Consider the following 17,872-nt stretch of genomic DNA (forward strand, 5'->3'; position numbering starts at 1 on the left):
ATTCGAAATTTAGTAGGCGAGAAGTACCCGGATGACCTACTGCTTCCGCCCGAATTCTGTAGTACGCATATCATGGACACTTTCATATCCCATGAGGCTCCGGGAGAGGAGGCGTCATATTCGAAAAATGGCGGAACGTGAGAGACGTGGCTCATTTCAGGTGTAAAAAACGTTGTTTATTGTGATTAAATTACACTTGTTTAACACAATCTAAATAAACGGATGATATTGTAAATCGAAACGTTATTTGATAAATAATCTAGAAGCTGTGTACGAAGGCGTGATCTGCGAGCAGCTGACCGACGCCTTCTCTGAGCTGTCTGTCCAATCAACGTTAAAACGCCGAACACTGCCGGTGCCGGTGTTCGTGCAGTGGAGTCTCTTTAAATTTTCGCACTGTTGTGACGACGCATGACACGTGACAACATCAATATGGCGGATGTAGTACGTCCGAATTCCATTCATACTACCCACATTCATACTATATAGAACGTACTTTTTAACGGTCGGGTAGTACGTTCATATTTAAATGTAGTGCCTACTTAAGCAGTATGCGATTTCGGACGCAGCACATGTGTGGCCTGAGTTGCCGAGGCAGCAGATTGGCTAGTATTGATGAGTGAAGCTGATTGGATGGACTCAGAATGAGGTTTTTCACTGTGCTGTTTGTGAGCAGAGTTCTGGGGTTTCTGTTAACAGAGCAATCAGCCACAAGTCTCTGTTGGACATGTAAAGGTTTCCTCTTGTGCTCCTGAGTCCACGTGAGCAGAATTACAACATGCAAGCATGTGATAAGAAGTGAAAGCATATGTGTGTGTGTGTGTGTGTGTGTGTGTGTGTGTGTGTTTGCGTGTGCGCTTCTGTACATGTGCATTAATTGTATGAGGACTGTATGTGTGTTTTAGTCAAGAGGTGTAAGTGTGTATTAAACATTTGGAGAGTATGTGTCTATGAGAAAGTGAGTGTCAGTGTGTGTGTCAGAAGCATCTGGAGACGAGAAGGTGTGATTTCACTGGATGTGACAGAATGAAGTATTGCACTGAAGAGAGAGAGGGAAGGAGAAAACCACAGATGGAGCCACATTCAGTTAAACAGCGAAGAATTGGCTATAGCATGTTGTGTTCAGTCCAAATCTACCTGAAGTCCTTTGTTTCAAGATGATTCCATTTATAGGAATATTATTATTTTATTTAACCTCAGAATCAAAGGAAAGAAATATTAAAACATATTTTGACTAAAGGAATGATCAATTTTAGGACAAATAAGATTAAAATAAAAACATATGTTATTTATTGTCTTACTTTATTAACTTTAAAAAATATATGTGACCCTGGACCACAAAACCAGCCGTAAGTAGCATGTGTATATTTGTAGCAATAGCCAAAAATACATTGTATGGGGTCAACTGATTTTTCTTTTATGCCAAAAATTATTAGGATATTAAGATCATGTTCCATGAAGTTATTTTGTAAACTTCCTACCGTATATATATATCAAAACTTAATTTTTGATTAGTAATATGCATGGCTAATGCAGACTTAATTTGGACAATTTTTAAAGGCGATTTTCACAATATTTTTTTGCACCCTCAGATTAAATATGGTCCCATCTTAACAAACCATACATCAATGGAAAGCTTATTTATTCATTTTCAAATAATTGACCATTATATCTGGTTTTGTTGTCCAGGGTCACATATATAGTATTTATTGTATATTATAATTTGAATAATAAATCTATATTATTCAAGTTGAATGTATTTATACATAATAGTATTTTTATAGAATATGCATTGCCGTTAAAGAATTCTCTTATGGTTCTCAAGGCTGTATTTACTTGATCAAAAATACAGAAAAAACAGTAATACTGTGAAATATAATAATATATTTTTTACATTTTAATATATTTTAAAATATAATTAATTCCTGTGATGCAAAGCTGAATTTTCAGCTGCTACTCCAGTTTTTAGTGTCACATGATCCTTCAGAAATCATTCTAATATGCTGTTTTATTACTTTCATTATCAATGTTTAAAACTGCTTAATATTTTTTTGGAACCTGTGATGCTTTTTTCAGAATTCTTTGATGAATAAGAAGTTTAAAAGAACAGCATTTATTTAAAATGGAAATCCTTTCTAACAATATCAGTCTTTGCTATCACTTTTTATCAATTTAACAGCTCCTTGCTGAATAAAAGTATTGATTTTTTTCAAAAAAGAAAGAATAAAAATGTACTGACCACAGACTTTTTAGTGGTAGTTTATATTGTTACAAAAGATTTCTATTTTAAATAAATGCTGTTCTGTTTTAACTTTTTATTCATTAAAGACTCCAGAAAAAAAGTGTTCCTAAAAATATTAAGCATCACAACTGTTTTCAATATTGATTATAAATCAGCATATTAGAATGATTTCTGAAGGATCATGTGACACTGAAGATTGGAGTAATGATGCTGAAAATTTAGGTTTGCAACACAGGAATAAATTACATTTTAACATATGTGAAAATATGCCAAAAATACATTGTATGGGTCAAAATTATTGATTTTTCTTTTATGCCAGAAATCATTAGGATATTAAGTAAAGATCATGTTCCATGAAGATATTTTGTAAAATACCTACTGTAAACATATCAAAACTTAATTTTTGATTAGTAATATGCATTGCTAAGAACTTCATTTGGACAACTTTAAAGGTGATTTTCTCAATATTTAGATTTTTTTGCACCCTCAGATTCCAGATTTTCAAATAGTTGTATCTCGGCCAAATAAACCATACATCAGTAAACCATACATCAATGGAAAGCTTATATATTCAGCTTTCGGATGATGTATAAATCTCAATTTCGCAAAATTGACCCTTATGACTGGTTTTGTGGTCCAGGGTCACATATATTCACATAGAAAACAGTTATTTTACATTGCAATAATATTTCACAATATTACAGTTTTTTCTGAATTTAGTATCAAATAAATGCAGCCTTGATGAGCATAATAAACTACTTAAAAAAAATCTTACTGATCCCAAAATTTTGAAATTTTAATAGTTTTTCATTTAAGACGGATTTAATTTAAGATGATTTAAATATTACTAATGGAAATTTAAGACCAAACCAAACATTGCTTTAGAAGCACAACAAATTTTAATTTTGCTAAAACACTAAGGACAGCTTTTATTTTATTAAATATAAAAAAATTCATGCAATGTAAAGTACTATTTTAGTATATACTGTTGTATTTTTAAATAGTTTGAATATTAAATGTCTCACTTAATTTAAACGTTTAGTAACTTTGTATATTCTTTTGTGATTTGTATTCATTTTTTGGTGTTCTTTTTGTTTCTCAGGTTCTACACATGAACCTTAAGGTGTAAAATAAAACAAACTCTCTGTAGCACTGTTATTGTTGTGTGTGTGTGTGTGTGTGTGTGTGTGTAAACTGTGATCATTATTTGCTGCACTAAATGTACTGTATTTTTATTACTGCTCATAGTTCACAATATTGGGCTTGTTTCTCGTTGCTAGATGGATTACTTTACCGAGGTAAACTGCAGGAAGATGAGCCCCATTAATCTCTCACACGCTTTTTCGTTTCTCACTTCTTTCCTCTTTCCCACTCTTCTGTTTGCTGCTTTTCATCCTCTCGTCTGCGTCTGTCTCTCAACGTGTTTCCTGGCTTTTTTAACCGTCGTGCCTTCTTCTTTCTCTCCTTTCCTCTTCTGACAAAATCCATCCCTCCCTCCATCCATCCCTCTTCTTTTCTTTCACCAGTCTTTTTTTCTCCCTCTGTCACCTCAGTCAATCTCCACCGCAAGGAATCTCATAGTTTACGCCTACTATTACTGATGTTTCCTCTTAAAATTCTTTAAAAGAAAAGCAAATGGGATGAATGTTGACATGCAGAGTGTACAAAATTCAAAATGAACATAGATGGAACAAACACCCCAAAATAGCAAGCAAGTAATGTTTTGCGACATTATATATTCTGTTGTTTTTATTTAAATCAATGCAAATCAGCTGCAGGTATTAAAGAGAATAAATGTGTGCTTTTTCTGCAAACCTGTTTTTCTTTTCTGCTCACTCTCTTGTTTGTTTTCTCTGTCTGCAGCATCAGCTCCGAAGGTGAAGCCCATGGATTCTCAGTGGCTCCTGGAAGGTAAAAAGTTGACACTCAAGTGTGAAGCCCTGGGCAATCCGAGCCCCTCCTTCAACTGGTACAAAGATGGCAGCCAGCTCCGCAAGAGGAAAGACGTCAAAATCAAATCCAACAAGTAAGACTCATCAAATACACACACACATACACAGATGCACAAGCAAACACACTACTCGTACGTTGGCAGAACTATTCTTGGCATCAGAGGTATTAAAAATACATCTCCCATCAACTCAAGCAGAAGATTGTCCCAGTTTGTAAATAGACTCTGAGATTTTCAGAGGGGAGAGAGATGCAGACGTCTTGTTAAAGGAGTAGTTCACACAAAATGAAAACTCTTTCATCATTTACTCGCTCTCATGTTGTTCCAAACCCATATGATTTTGTTTCTTTATCAAATTATGAAGAAGGTTCACACTGCTCTTTCTCATATAATGAAAGTAGGGATGGGTGATATGGCCAAAAAGTCACATCTCAGTATTTCTGGTGGAATTGCTACATGTATATATATCTCAGTATTTTCTATGTTTGTTTATTTGGATAAAAAAATATATATATATATATATATATATTGTTTTTAAAAATTTCACATCCTGTCCAGTGTTGTCCAGTGAAACTATGTTCATAAAAGAGGCTATGAAAAAAAAAAATGAACGTAACTATGTAGGCTGTGCTATATATTATGTGCAAAAAGCACTTTAAATCTAAAAACAATCTAAAAACAAAAATAATGCTTTTAAAGCAGAAGTTAAATTCACTAACATAAAAATTAAAATAGATAAAAAGAAAAGCTCAGACTAATTCACTTTACAGTTACTGCTGTCATAAAAATACACTTACTTTTAGGTTTAAAATGCTAAACATGGCACATTTAGTGGCCAACTACAAATATTTTACAGTATTTTACAAAAAATATATTTTATGCTGCCTTTCTGTCAGAGCATCTGACAGAGCAGGTTGCTTTAAACTACACGTGTTCACTATATCTTACGAGTTATTTTAAAGCCCTTAAAAGGGGTCATCGGATGCAAAATTCACATTTACATTTTGTTTGAACATAAATGTGTGGTGGCAGTGTGAGTACACAACCACCCTATAATGATAAAAATACACCCACTGATTTTTTAAAATCCCTATAAATAATAACCGCTTTCTCAAATCAAGCCATTCTCTTGGCTGTTGTGATATCACACAGACCAAGGCCGCTCCCATGGTTGTTGATTGATACAGCTGTTTCAGCACAGACCCGCTCTGAGTGAGCTGCAAATAGTCCACCATTATTTCGATGCCAGAGCAGGAGTATACAAGAATGGCTCCTAAGTCATTGAGATGTTCTGTTGCTGGATGTAATAATGAACATAGCAGTCATCATTTAGATGCATAAATCGTTGCTTTAAGTTGAACACATGCAATGCCGTCTGCTAGACTAAGCGAGATCATTGTTACGTATATATAATTTTATTTTCACCACGTGCAAACTCACAAAGAGCTAATAAAATCATGTCGCATAGCGTTGCATCTTGTCATTGCTTCTTGTTATTGGTTAGTTTAAAAGTATTTGGTCTGTGTTGCGTTCATATATCATTCGAACCACATCAGAGTTTGTTTGGAAGCGAACCGAGATGCATTTCTTTAATGCTCTCGGTCCGCTTGTTTGGTGCACACCAGGATTCGGATGGCAGCGTTCACACTTACTCAAACGAACCGCACCAGGGTTCATTTTAATCGAACCACACATGACAAGTGTGAACACACCTTAAATGCAGCTAAAGTTTACAGTCTCTCAGAGAATGGCTCGTCGCCCCACGGAAGAGAGGGGAGGGGTGAGCATAACTCATTAGCATTTAAAGGCACATACACTAAAATGGCTTTCTCTGAACGGAGCTGTTTTTGACAAGGTAAAATAAGCGTAATTTCACACTACCATTAAGAAATTTTAAATTCATTAAGACTTTTCATTAAGACCTTAAAGAATCATATCAACTTGTGGAAAATGGGCATCCGATGTCCCCTTAAATATAAAGCATGTCTCATGTTTAGGACAAATTGGATTATGCGCTTTCCCTGCAGCAACTGAAAAAACATGCCTATATGTACAAAAACACTAAAAGCAGTAAAACTATTATTCCTTTTCACGCAAAGTATGATTTACACACAGATTTTTGATTAATAAAGCCTAATTTTCACGCAATAACTTGCAGAATATTATATTATGACTTCAAAACAATCCTGCATGATTTGTAAACGAACATTGTCGTCACATATACAGCTTCTCAGTTTTCTAATTCAGTAGGTTCGGTCGGTACCTCACGCGATACGTACGAACCCCGTAAAACTACGGTCTGACAAAACAGCTCAAATCTGTACAAGAAAGTTAAAATAGTAAAGGCATTTTAACTTGCAATACAAAATGCATTTTTATATCGCTTTTGCATTTGTTAACACTATCGGGTATGGTTGAGGGTTAGGTTTAGTGATGGTGATATTTCCAACATGATAGAGCATTAACCTTTAGCGACACTCCCTGGATATCTGAATTCTGAACAGCAGCAATGTGTACCTCAAGCAGCGTAATAAAAACGCAGCAATAAATCCGTGCCACGGTCACGTATTGAACATGTGTTTTAGCATGACTCTCTGAACATTTCACTTTGAAACTGTTGCGAAACATGCAGTAAGGAACGAAATTACAGTGTTGCAGAAATGTCTATAGAGGCACGTATTTCTGATGAGCCTGGGTTGCTTTAAATGTAGTCAATATTTCATCATGTCATATTCATTAATGTTCAATTAAATTAAAATTTTATTTTAGTTAATGAGAATGTACTGAATTATTCAATACATAAATTCACATAATTTGGTGAAAAGTATTTACAAGTTTGTCAATAAGATTTAGAAGGCTGTATTTATTTGATCAAAAAAGTAAAAACTCTTTTAATACAATACTACAATCAAAAAGAAGTGTTTTCTATTTTAATATATTTTAAAATGTAATTTATTCCTGTGATGCAAAGCTGAATTTTCAGCATAATTACTTGAGTCTTCAGAGTCACATGATCCTTCAGAAATCATTCTAACATGCTGATTTGGTGTTTAAGAAATATTTTGTATTGTTATTAATGTTGAAAACAGTTGTGCTGCTAAATATTTTTGTGGAAACCATGACACGTTTTTTTTTTTCAGGAGTTTTTGATGAATAAAAACTTAAAAAGAACAGCATTTATTTGAAATAGAAGTCTTAGCAGGCACTTAGCAAAACCCAGCAGGCACTGGACGTCAGTGTTAAACTTCAGGCTGACGTTGGACCAGACGTCAGACAGTCATTGCATTTTGGTTGAGAATGAAAATCGAGTTGACTTTCGTATTTGACGTCAATCTGACGTTAACTTAAGGTTGGATTTTGGTTACACAACCTAAAAACAACGAAATATTAACGTCAGCTGACGTCGGTATTGGACATCAAATTAATGTTGACATTAAAGGGTTGAACTGACATTGAATTTTGGTCACCCGATGTCACAACCGAAATTTAACTAAATATCAATTTTATGTCATTGTGTGCCTGCTGGGGAGTAACATAGTAAATGTCTTTACTGTCACTTGTGATCAATGTAACATATCCTTGCTGAATAGAAGTAATAATTTCTTTTTTTTTAAATCTTACTGAGTCTAAACTTTTAAAGGGTAGTGTTCTTGCATTGAAGTTTACTTGTGCATTTGTGTCATTTTGTGCAGTTGTAGGCAGTAAAATTGCGTTTATGTTAAAAAAAGAAAGTCATACAGGTTTGGAACGACATGATTTTGAATAAATGATGTAAGAATTAATTTTTTTTGCTGAACTATTCTTCCTTAGTCAAAATGAGCGATTCTCCTCTTTGGGCTCCAGGCTCTGGTCAACCATCTCAAGGAAGCTCCATGAGTGAATTGTGGGTAACTTCCCCTTCACTGCTTTTCTCTGGCAATGGGGCCGTGGGTTGCCGGTGTATCTGAGGGGAGAGTGCGTGGGCCCGAACACGCAATACTTTCTCCCTCAGTGGCGTCTGTAGGTGGAGAATGGAATAAAAAAACACATATGACTAAGTTTATATACGCTTGGGGTCTAGATAAGCTAGTCTTCAGTGAGAATTGCATAATCATGCAAATGTCTTAATATATGGGAAAGCGGCATTTCGTAAAATGGGATAAAGAATCAAATAAAAAGTTGCTGAGCTGTGCATGTTGCAGTAACATTGCATCAATGTCATTTAGCCGTTTGTAACACAAATCAATAGTGCACATGTAGCTGTATATTCAGTGCGTGTGTCACCGTCAGTCTGTGTGTAGCAATACGCCGCTGGGAATGCAGGGAAGGAATCATACAGGAGAATTCAGGGCATTCCGTAACGCGACGGTCCTCTTCTGTTCTCCGAGAAAAAGTGCTGAGGTGCACATTTCCACAGAAAGCAGATCACTCTAACAGGATTGCCTGTTCACTGGCCCCTTGTGTAATTTTGCAAATGTGTGTGTGCTGAAACTGCAGATCCACAGTCGCGGAGACACACGCTCGCATCCGTACGCACACTTACGCCGATGAACTGTGAGTGAAAGAGCTGACAGCGTGGACAGGGATGGTTTAATAATGATGGAGGTAAAGTAAGGACAGAGGATGATACGCGCAGCTGCCATTTTCTCTGCGTTCTGCTCCAGAGCGAGATCCTTCAAGAGCTTTGCTCCTCTAATGAGCTGTCCACATGCTGACCTGACGAGAAGGGCAGAGAGACAACGCGAGTATCACATTGACACCACAAGAGACTCCACGCATGATGTGATGAAGCCAAGTAGGACATATTCCTGGACCAACATCCTTTGTTGGTCCTGAAACAACATTCCTATCTAAAATCAGCCCTAACCCTAATCCTAGCCTGAAGTCAGATGTGTGATATTTCTACTAGTATCTCTGATTACAACCATATAGACTTAAAGCGATAGCTAATCCAAAAATGAAAATTCTGCCATTAATTACTCACCCTTGCGTCGTTTATCTTCAGAATGCAAAATAAGATATTTTTGATGAAATCTGAGAGTTTTGTGGTACTCTCGTGAATGTGCAGCGAATGGAAGAGAAGAAATTGTTGAATAAAGTCGTTATTTTAGTTTTCTTTTGCACACGAACTATTCTTGTAGCTTTATAACATTAAGGGTTAATCCACTTATGTCACATGGACTATTTTAATAATGTTCTTACTACTTTTCTGGGTCTTGAACATGTCAGTTGCATTGCTGTGTATGCAGAGTCAGAAAGCTCTCGGATTTCATCAAAAATATCTTAATTTGCATTCTGATGAGGTTTAGAATGACATGAGGGTGATTAATAATGACAGAATTTTCATTTTTGGGTGAACTATTCCTTTAATTGCTTATGATGTTTCTCTTTTGTAAGTCGATTCTGATAAAAATGGAAAAAAATTGCTAAATTAATAAATACAAGTAATAAGTACACTGCTATTCAGAAGTTTGAGGTTTGTAAGATTTTTTCATGTTTTTGAAAAAGTCTTTTATGCTCACCAAGGCTGCATTTATTTAATCAAAATACAGTGGAAAAACAAGAATATTACAATTTAAAAAATAACTGTTTTCTATTAGAATATATTTTAAATTGTAGTTTATTCCTGTGATGCCAATTTTCAGCATCATTACTCCAGCTTTCAGTGTCACATGTTCCTTCAGAAATCATTTTTATATGCTAAAGAAATTATTATTATTATTATATTATTATTATCAATGTTGAAAATAGTTGTGCTGCTTAATATTTATGCATTTGCGTATCCATTTATTAACTGATTGATTGATATAATAGAAAGTTCAAAATAACAGCATTTATTTGAAAATTATAACATTATAAATTAGGGCTGGGTGAAAAATATTGATTTCTGGATTTTATCAATTCTCATTTTTGCTAAACGATATTGGTTCTGAAATCCCAAGAATCGATTAGTCTAGTCTGTTTTCAGTTAATAAACGGAACATCACAATAAACCTTTTGCTTTGTTACTTTTGATATGAAACAGTCTCAGATTTCAAATTCTGATGATTTTATTACAGTATTCAAACAATAAATGTCGTTTGGCGCTGTTTAATGTTGTGTGATAGATCGCTGTAGCATCTCAGTTCAAGAGAAGCTGAACTGATCATTTCCTCCGCTTTAACCAGTTTCAGCACAAAATAAACATGAATGAACATCAGAAGGTATGTTAAAAGAAAGAGTACAACTTACCGAAATCCGTATCCTGACTTATGTAATCACTTAATCAGTGTTTCAACCACGGAAAGACGTCACTATAACAGCTTGTAAACAATATGTCACATAACGTCACATTTACCTCAGAAAAACATATTTGGTAACAATAAAAACGTTAATCAGCTAGAAAAAAGAACTCGATATGGGCATTTTGCTTAATATATGCACAATGTAACATATTCTATTATAGATTTTATTGTTCTTAAATATTTGGTTTATCTTTGAATAAATTCGTTTAAAAAAAAAAGTTTTTATGACAGCCACCATTTAAATATTCATATTTTAAAAATGTACAAATATAATTATGTAACTGCAAAGTTAGTATAATTATTATTAAAACTTTGTAAATTAAGTGTTTGTATACAAATCAGTTAATTTTAACCCTCAATATTATAGTAATGTAGTACCAACTGACTCTCATGTGTATTTTACAGCATTAGTTGTACCTGATCCAGAATAATCAATATTGAATTGAATTGAATCGAAATTTTACGAGGCGAATCGTAAAATTTGTCAAAACACAGCCCTGTTACAAATGTCTTTACTGTCATGTATTAATTTATGCATCCTTGCCAAATAAAAGTATGATTTTTTTTTAATTAAAAACCTGGTTTCATTGACAAAAAAATTTAATGCTAGCATTTGACAGGTGTAGAATTATCAGTAGCGACAACAATTTACCATATTTTATACACCTGTCTCTGCAAACCCTTTGCTTGTTAAACATGTTTTATATCATGTTATGTTGCAACTTCGCTTGCTATTAAAAATCATTTTCTGTGCTGGCATGTTTATGTGACCTCATCTTGGCAAGATGGTTGGGATTTCTGCATCAGTTTCCAAAGTGCAAGTGCCATTTCATTGCACTTTTTCAAACAGAGTGTTGGAAATTCTGACTTTCGAGTTGGAACACAGCATATGATCCTACAATCTGATTGGTTGATAGCAATTTTGTTCTAGGCCCAACAACATGGTGATCCAGGATCATGTTCTTCTGGGATCAATAGCAAATACACATTCACAAACTAGTTCAAGTAAAGAACTCTGTCTCTACCAGTGCTTTCTTTTTCTCTCTCTCCTCATCTGACATTTTTTTGTGTCTTTTTAACGGCCAGATTTACTAAAAACAGGCCAAATTAGCATTGCAGCGCAATTCCATAAAAGCGCAGATGAAAGGGGAAAATTCTGCTTGTGATTTACTGACAACGCACACATTAAAAAACACAGACACAGCCAGATCATTTCCATAATGACTAGCGCAGTCTACCAAGAACAGCACAAATTACCGGCTGCTTTAATACATGCTTTTTTTGGGCGTTAAATAATGACGTAAATACCAGTAATTTGACGTGTGCAAATGTTAGTAAATCACATTGCGTGATTCATTTTAATACTCTCATCCTATAAATTTTGTGTCTGAAAGGTGAAACTCCTACAAATGCATATTCAATAAGGTCAGGTGTAAAAATAACTGTGTCCATGCCTTTCCAGCACTAATTCTTCACTGCGTGCCTTTAGTAAATCCTGACAGTACAAAAGATGGTTTGCGCTGGCGCAAGCTGTTAGTAAATCTGGCTCTAAATTTCTACCCTCATATAACCTGATGTTTTTCTCCATTTCTCTCTTTCTTTGTGTCCCGGCTGCTTTTGTGCAGGAAAAACTCAAAGCTTCACATCAGCAGAGTGAGACTGGAGGATTCTGGGAACTACACCTGTGTGGCGGAGAACTCGCTGGGCAGAGAGAACGCCACCAGCTACGTCAGCGTCCAAAGCAGTAAGAGCTCCATTATTTCCCTCATTGCAAACGGCTGAGAGTCACAGGAGACCAGCGCACCTGCTCATCATGGGGCAGATTTTTCTGTGTGCACTTTATGTGCTTTGTGAGATGTCTGTATGGACCTAATGTTGCGTTTATAGCTAATTTGTCATCTCTTTAGCTCTGGACAGATAAACTAAACTGCATGTGAGTGGTCTTCCTATTCAGAATCTTTTCCTCTAAAAATGGAACCAAATGATTTTTATTTAATTTATTATTTGGACCAAGTTTCATATTGCATATTTATGACTGTCTGTATATTTATGACTGTCTGTGCAGACACACGTTTTATAGGCATTGTGTTACAACTATTTCAGATTTGTTTTATCTGCTCTGTTGAAACCTAAAATGCTCTCTTCATTTAAAGTCAAACGTCTGATGGCAGTAAATGCAGTAAGCACAGAATTATCAGAATTTATTAAACGAGAAATCAACTTCCAGAACAAAAATTTACAGATAATGTACTCACCCCCTTGTCATCCAAGATGTTCATGTCTTTCTTTCTTCAGTCATAAAGAAATTATGTTTTTTTAAGAAAACATTTAAGCATTTTTCTCCATATAGTGGACTTCTATGGTGCCCTGAGTTTGAACTTCCAAAATGCAGTTTAAATGTGGCTGCAAACGATCCCAAATGTGAATGATTCCAGCCGAGGAAGAAGGGTCTTAACTAGCGAAACAATTGGTTATTTTCATAAAAATAATGAAATTTATATACTTTTCAATGCCAAATGCTCGTCTTGTCTTACTCTGCCTGAACTCTGTTTTTGTTCCGGTTCGTGACAGTTAGGGTATGTTGAAAAACTCCCATCTCATGTTTTCCCTCAACTTTAAAATCATCCTATATCACTGTTTTACCTTTTTTGTTAAGGGTGTTTGATCTTTGCATGTTCACTTTGCAAAGACTGGGTCGGTGCTTTTGCAGCGATGTAGGATGATTTTGAAATGATTTTTGAAGTTGAGGGAGAAAATACGATTGGAGTTTTTTGACATACCCTAACTGTCTTGAGCCAGAATACACAGAGTTCAGGCAGAGCAAGACAAGACGAGCGTTAGAGATTAAAAAGTATTTAAATTGTATTTTTTTAATGAAAATAACCAATGGTTACGCTAGATAAGACCTTTCTTCTTTGGCTGGAGTTGTTTACAACCACATTTTGGATCATTTGAAGCTGCATTTAAACTGCATTTTGGAAGTTTGAACTTGGGGCACCAATGAAGTCCATTATATGGAGAAAAATCCTGAAATGTTTTCCTCAAAAAACATAATATCTTTACGACTGAAGAAAGAAAGACACAAACATCTTGGATGACAAGGGGGTGAGTACATTACCTGTAATTTTTTGTTCTAGAAGTGGACTTCTACACTTCTCTTAAATGGATTCAGAATTGGACCAAGAATCATGAAATTCCTCACAGTTCCTATCCATAATGATGCTTGTGTGTGAAACACTCACTGTCAGGTAGATGGAGTGTTGCGAATGCCTGAATTCCTGTTAGGAATCCTGTGATTGGTTGCTAGGGTGTTGCTAGGTGGTTTCTAGGGTGTTTTGGCTAGTTGCTAGTTGGTTCACCCCTCTATGATATGGCTTGGATCCATCCAGTAAGTCTATTGGATTGTTTTGCTTGTTTTATCGACCATTAGAAACGCAATAGAAGTGTAACAGCACACAGCCATAAGATTTGAGGATTTGAGGATTTGAGGCAGCATTCATGTCTGTTTTGTGAGTTTGGGTGTTATTGTGGAGAACACACCTCTCTCATCTGCTGTTTTACTCACAGATCTCCCCACCTGCTTCAGTCTCTGGAGTATATCACATCAGCCGGAGGCGTTTGATGTGCCGTTCGTGTGTGTGTGTGTGTGTGTGTCTGTGTGTGTGTGTAACTAATGTGAGCTCCATCCAGCCCATCTTAAGGGCAGTAATGGTTGAGTGGTTTGAGATATAGGGTCTTTCTCTCCCTCTCTCAACTTTGTCCTCTAGCTCTCCACCAAACCCCTCCATTATCTGATGTGTCAGCAGAGTCTCATGGACACAAAGAATAGACGAATGACTGAGAGAATGAATATGATAAAAGAATAAATGAACGAAAGAATGACTAAAGGAATTGACAGAATAAATTAGGGATTATGTGTGTGTGTATATATTATACACATATACATTAAAAAAAAAAAAAAATATATATATATATATATATATATATATAAAAGATACAAATATATAGCAAACCTGGAGCTTACAAAAAGTACACTTTTTAAACCTTTTTGAAATCTTAATTTTTTGTGCAAAAAAAAAAAAAAAAAAAAAATATATATATATATATATATATATATATTTTTTTTTTTTTTTTTCCCCAAATTGTGAATCCAGTGAATTCTGAATGAATATGTATGTAAACTATGATTTAGTGGACAGGATAATGAAAGAACAAATCAATTAAAGGTCCTTTCTGTGATTGTACCCCTAATGAAAAGTAAATACACTAATTATTTCAGGCTATACTATTTATTTCAGTGTACTACAAATATATTTACATATTATGTACTTAATAAAAATAGCCTGCAATTGTACTTTCACTATACTTAACTGGTATATTTCAAGTCTGCTAAATTGGAATGACTAATTTTGTACTTAATTGTGCGGAAGTAGTGCTGAAGTCCAACTAAAGATATACTTAAGTATATTTAATAAACCAGTATTATTTAAAGATCATACAGTCCTCACCAATAGTGACATTAAAACATATTTTAGGTTTAATATTAAGAAATGTGCATTGTGCATAAGTAGATCTCCAAATAAAGTTTAATTACAACTTATTTATCATTTTTATATAAGTAAGTCTCAAGTGATATGCCAGTAAATATGTTAATAGATTTTAACTATATTTAGTATAAAATAAATGCATTTTAAATCTATTACTTTTTTACTAGGGACAACAAGGTAAAACAACATTATATGAGTGAGTGAGTGAATAAATGTATAAATTAATTAAACGAGTGACCAAAATTCAGGCTTTTTATTGTTACAGTGAGATGAATTGAATAAATGAATAAAACAGACCAATGAATAAATGAGTGAGCAGGCGGGTGAATTAATGGACCGATTCAGGGCTTTGAATTAATGAGAAGCTCAAAATGAATAAAATCATAAAAATGTTAAATCAAAATGAATATTTTGTTAAAATCAAATCAAAAGAAAACACTTGCTAAAACAAGATGAAATATTTTTTTGATTTACCTTTATGTCATGAAAAACATTAGGTCTAAGAGGTTCAGTTGACAAAAAAAGTTATAGATTAATTTTAATCAGTGCAAATTCTTAATTGTATTTTTTTCAATTATGGATCAAGTGAATGAATGAATGAATGAATTGTGGAAGCCAATTTCCGCAATGCAGCAAAAAAGTAACTAAATAAATAAAAACGTGAGACTTTCTGTCTCACAATTTGGACTTTTTTTCTCACAATTCTGAGATTTAAGTTCTTTATTGTGATTATACAACAAGGTAAAACAACATTATTTGAATAAATGTGTGAATGAATGAGGGAATAAATGCATAAATTAAATAAGTGATCAAAGATTCAGGCTTTTTATTGTTACAGTGAGATGAGTTAAATAAATGAGTAAATCAAAACAATAAATAAATGAGTGAACAGGCAAGTGAATGTTTGTTAAATAAGAAAATACAAAAATAAAAATAATAAAAAAGAAGAGGGGAAAAACATCATAAATCAGTGAAGATATGTGGTCTGTTCTTGACAAAATTAATTATAGGATCCCAGTTTTTATAAAATTTGTCAGTGGAACCTCTCAATGTAAACTTAATTTTTTCATTGTATAGAAAAGACATCAAATCTTCTAACCATGAGACAGTAGGAGGAGGTTTAGAAGACGTCCAGTGTAATAAAATCCATCTCTGAGCTGTCAGTGAGGCAAAGGCTAAAACATCAGCATACTTTTTTAAAAGTTCACCCAACACCCTCAGTACACCAAAAATAGCAGTCAAAGGGCAAGGTTCAAGGGAAATAAATAAATAAATACAAACAGTATTTGTGACTTTTTATCTCACAGTTTGCACTTTTTAGAAAAAAAGTCAGAATTGCAAGATATAAACAAGTAAATAGATTTAAGCTTTGATTTTAAGTTTGTACAACAAGGTAAAACAACATTATTTGAATGAATGTGTAAATAAATGAGTGAATAAATGTATAAATTAAATGAGCGATCAAAGATTCAGGCTCTTTATTGTTACAGTAAGATGAGTTGAATAAATCAATAAAACTAAACAATGAATAAATGAGTGAACAGGCGAGTGAATAAATGGACCAGTTCAGTTAGTTAGAGTTAGTTCAAAGCTAAAAAAGAATGAAATCATAAAAATTATTATTATTATTATTATTTTAAATAAAAACAATCAGGGGAAAAAAGCCAGAAAATCATTTGCTTAAACAAGATGAAATATTTTATTCATTTACCCTTTTTCTCATGAAAAAAAAAAAAAAAAAGTTTGGGAATCCATAGATTAATTTAAATCATTCTTAATTGTATTTTTTAATTATCAATCAAGTGAATGAATGAATGAATTGTGGAAGCCAATTTCTGACATGAAACAAAAAAAGAAATGACTAAATAAATAAAAACAGTATTTGTGACTTTTGAATGAATTGTGGAAGCCAATTTCTGACATGAAACAAAAAAATAAATAAATAAATAAATAAAAACAGTATTTGTGACTTTTTATCTCACAGTTTGCACTTTTTTTCTCACAGTTCTGAGAAAAAAAAAATCAGAATTGCAAGATATAAACAAATAAAAAAAGTTATGAATGTAATGAATAAAATAAAAACAATTGGAAAAAAAGCCATAAAATCACTTGCTTAAACAAGATGAAATATTTTATTCATTTACCCTTTTTCTCATGAAAAAAAAAAAAGTTTGGGAATCCATAGATTAATTTAAATCATTCTTAATTGTATTTTTTAATTATCAATCAAGTGAATGAATGAATGAATTGTGGAAGCCAATTTCTGACATGAAACAAAAAAAGAAATAACTAAATAAATAAAAACAGTATTTGTGACTTTTTATCTCACAGTTTGCACTTTTTTTCTCACAGTTCTGAGAAAAAAAAATTGCAAAGAAATGCAAGATATAAACAAATAAAAAAAGTTATGAATGTAATGAATAAAATAAAAACAATTGGGAAAAAAAGCCAGAAAATTTATGTCATGAAAAAAATAGAAAAAAAAGAATCAGTGCAAACTCTTAATTGTATTTTTTAAATTATTGATCAAGTGAAGAATGAGAGTTATGGAAGCCAATTTCTGCCACAGAACAAATAATTATATAATATAATAATTAATGAATAAATAAAAATGGTATTTGCGACTTTCTGTGTCACAATTTAAGAAAAAAGTCAGAATTGAAAGATATAAAAAGAATTCAAAGGAATAAGTGAGAACTGCAATATACAAAGTCACAATTCTACATTTTTTCTTGAAATTCTGACATCCTTACATCTCACAAAATTTACATTTCTTGCAATTCTGAGGTTGTATCCTGCAAAACCTGCAAATGAAAAGAAAGTCAAAATTCTGAGAAATAAGAATTCAGAAAAACAGATACAAAGTTGC

The 17,872-nt window shown here is 33.5% G+C and overlaps 1 protein-coding gene across 3 annotated transcripts in view; it reads left to right on the top strand.

The window, feature by feature from the left end:
* nrg2b (neuregulin 2b) overlaps positions 1 to 17,872 on the top strand; it is an 87,582-nt gene that overhangs the window by 35,802 nt on the left and 33,908 nt on the right. For all 3 annotated transcript variants that reach the window (XM_051127221.1, XM_051127220.1, XM_051127222.1), the window contains exons 2-3: positions 4,106 to 4,268; positions 12,082 to 12,200. In XM_051127221.1, the coding sequence (XP_050983178.1) occupies positions 4,106 to 4,268; positions 12,082 to 12,200 (282 nt within the window). The remainder of the gene's footprint in view (positions 1 to 4,105; positions 4,269 to 12,081; positions 12,201 to 17,872) is intronic.

The sequence above is a fragment of the Labeo rohita genome, chromosome 14 (genome assembly GCF_022985175.1).
Source record: "Labeo rohita strain BAU-BD-2019 chromosome 14, IGBB_LRoh.1.0, whole genome shotgun sequence".
Classification (NCBI taxonomy): domain Eukaryota; kingdom Metazoa; phylum Chordata; class Actinopteri; order Cypriniformes; family Cyprinidae; genus Labeo; species Labeo rohita.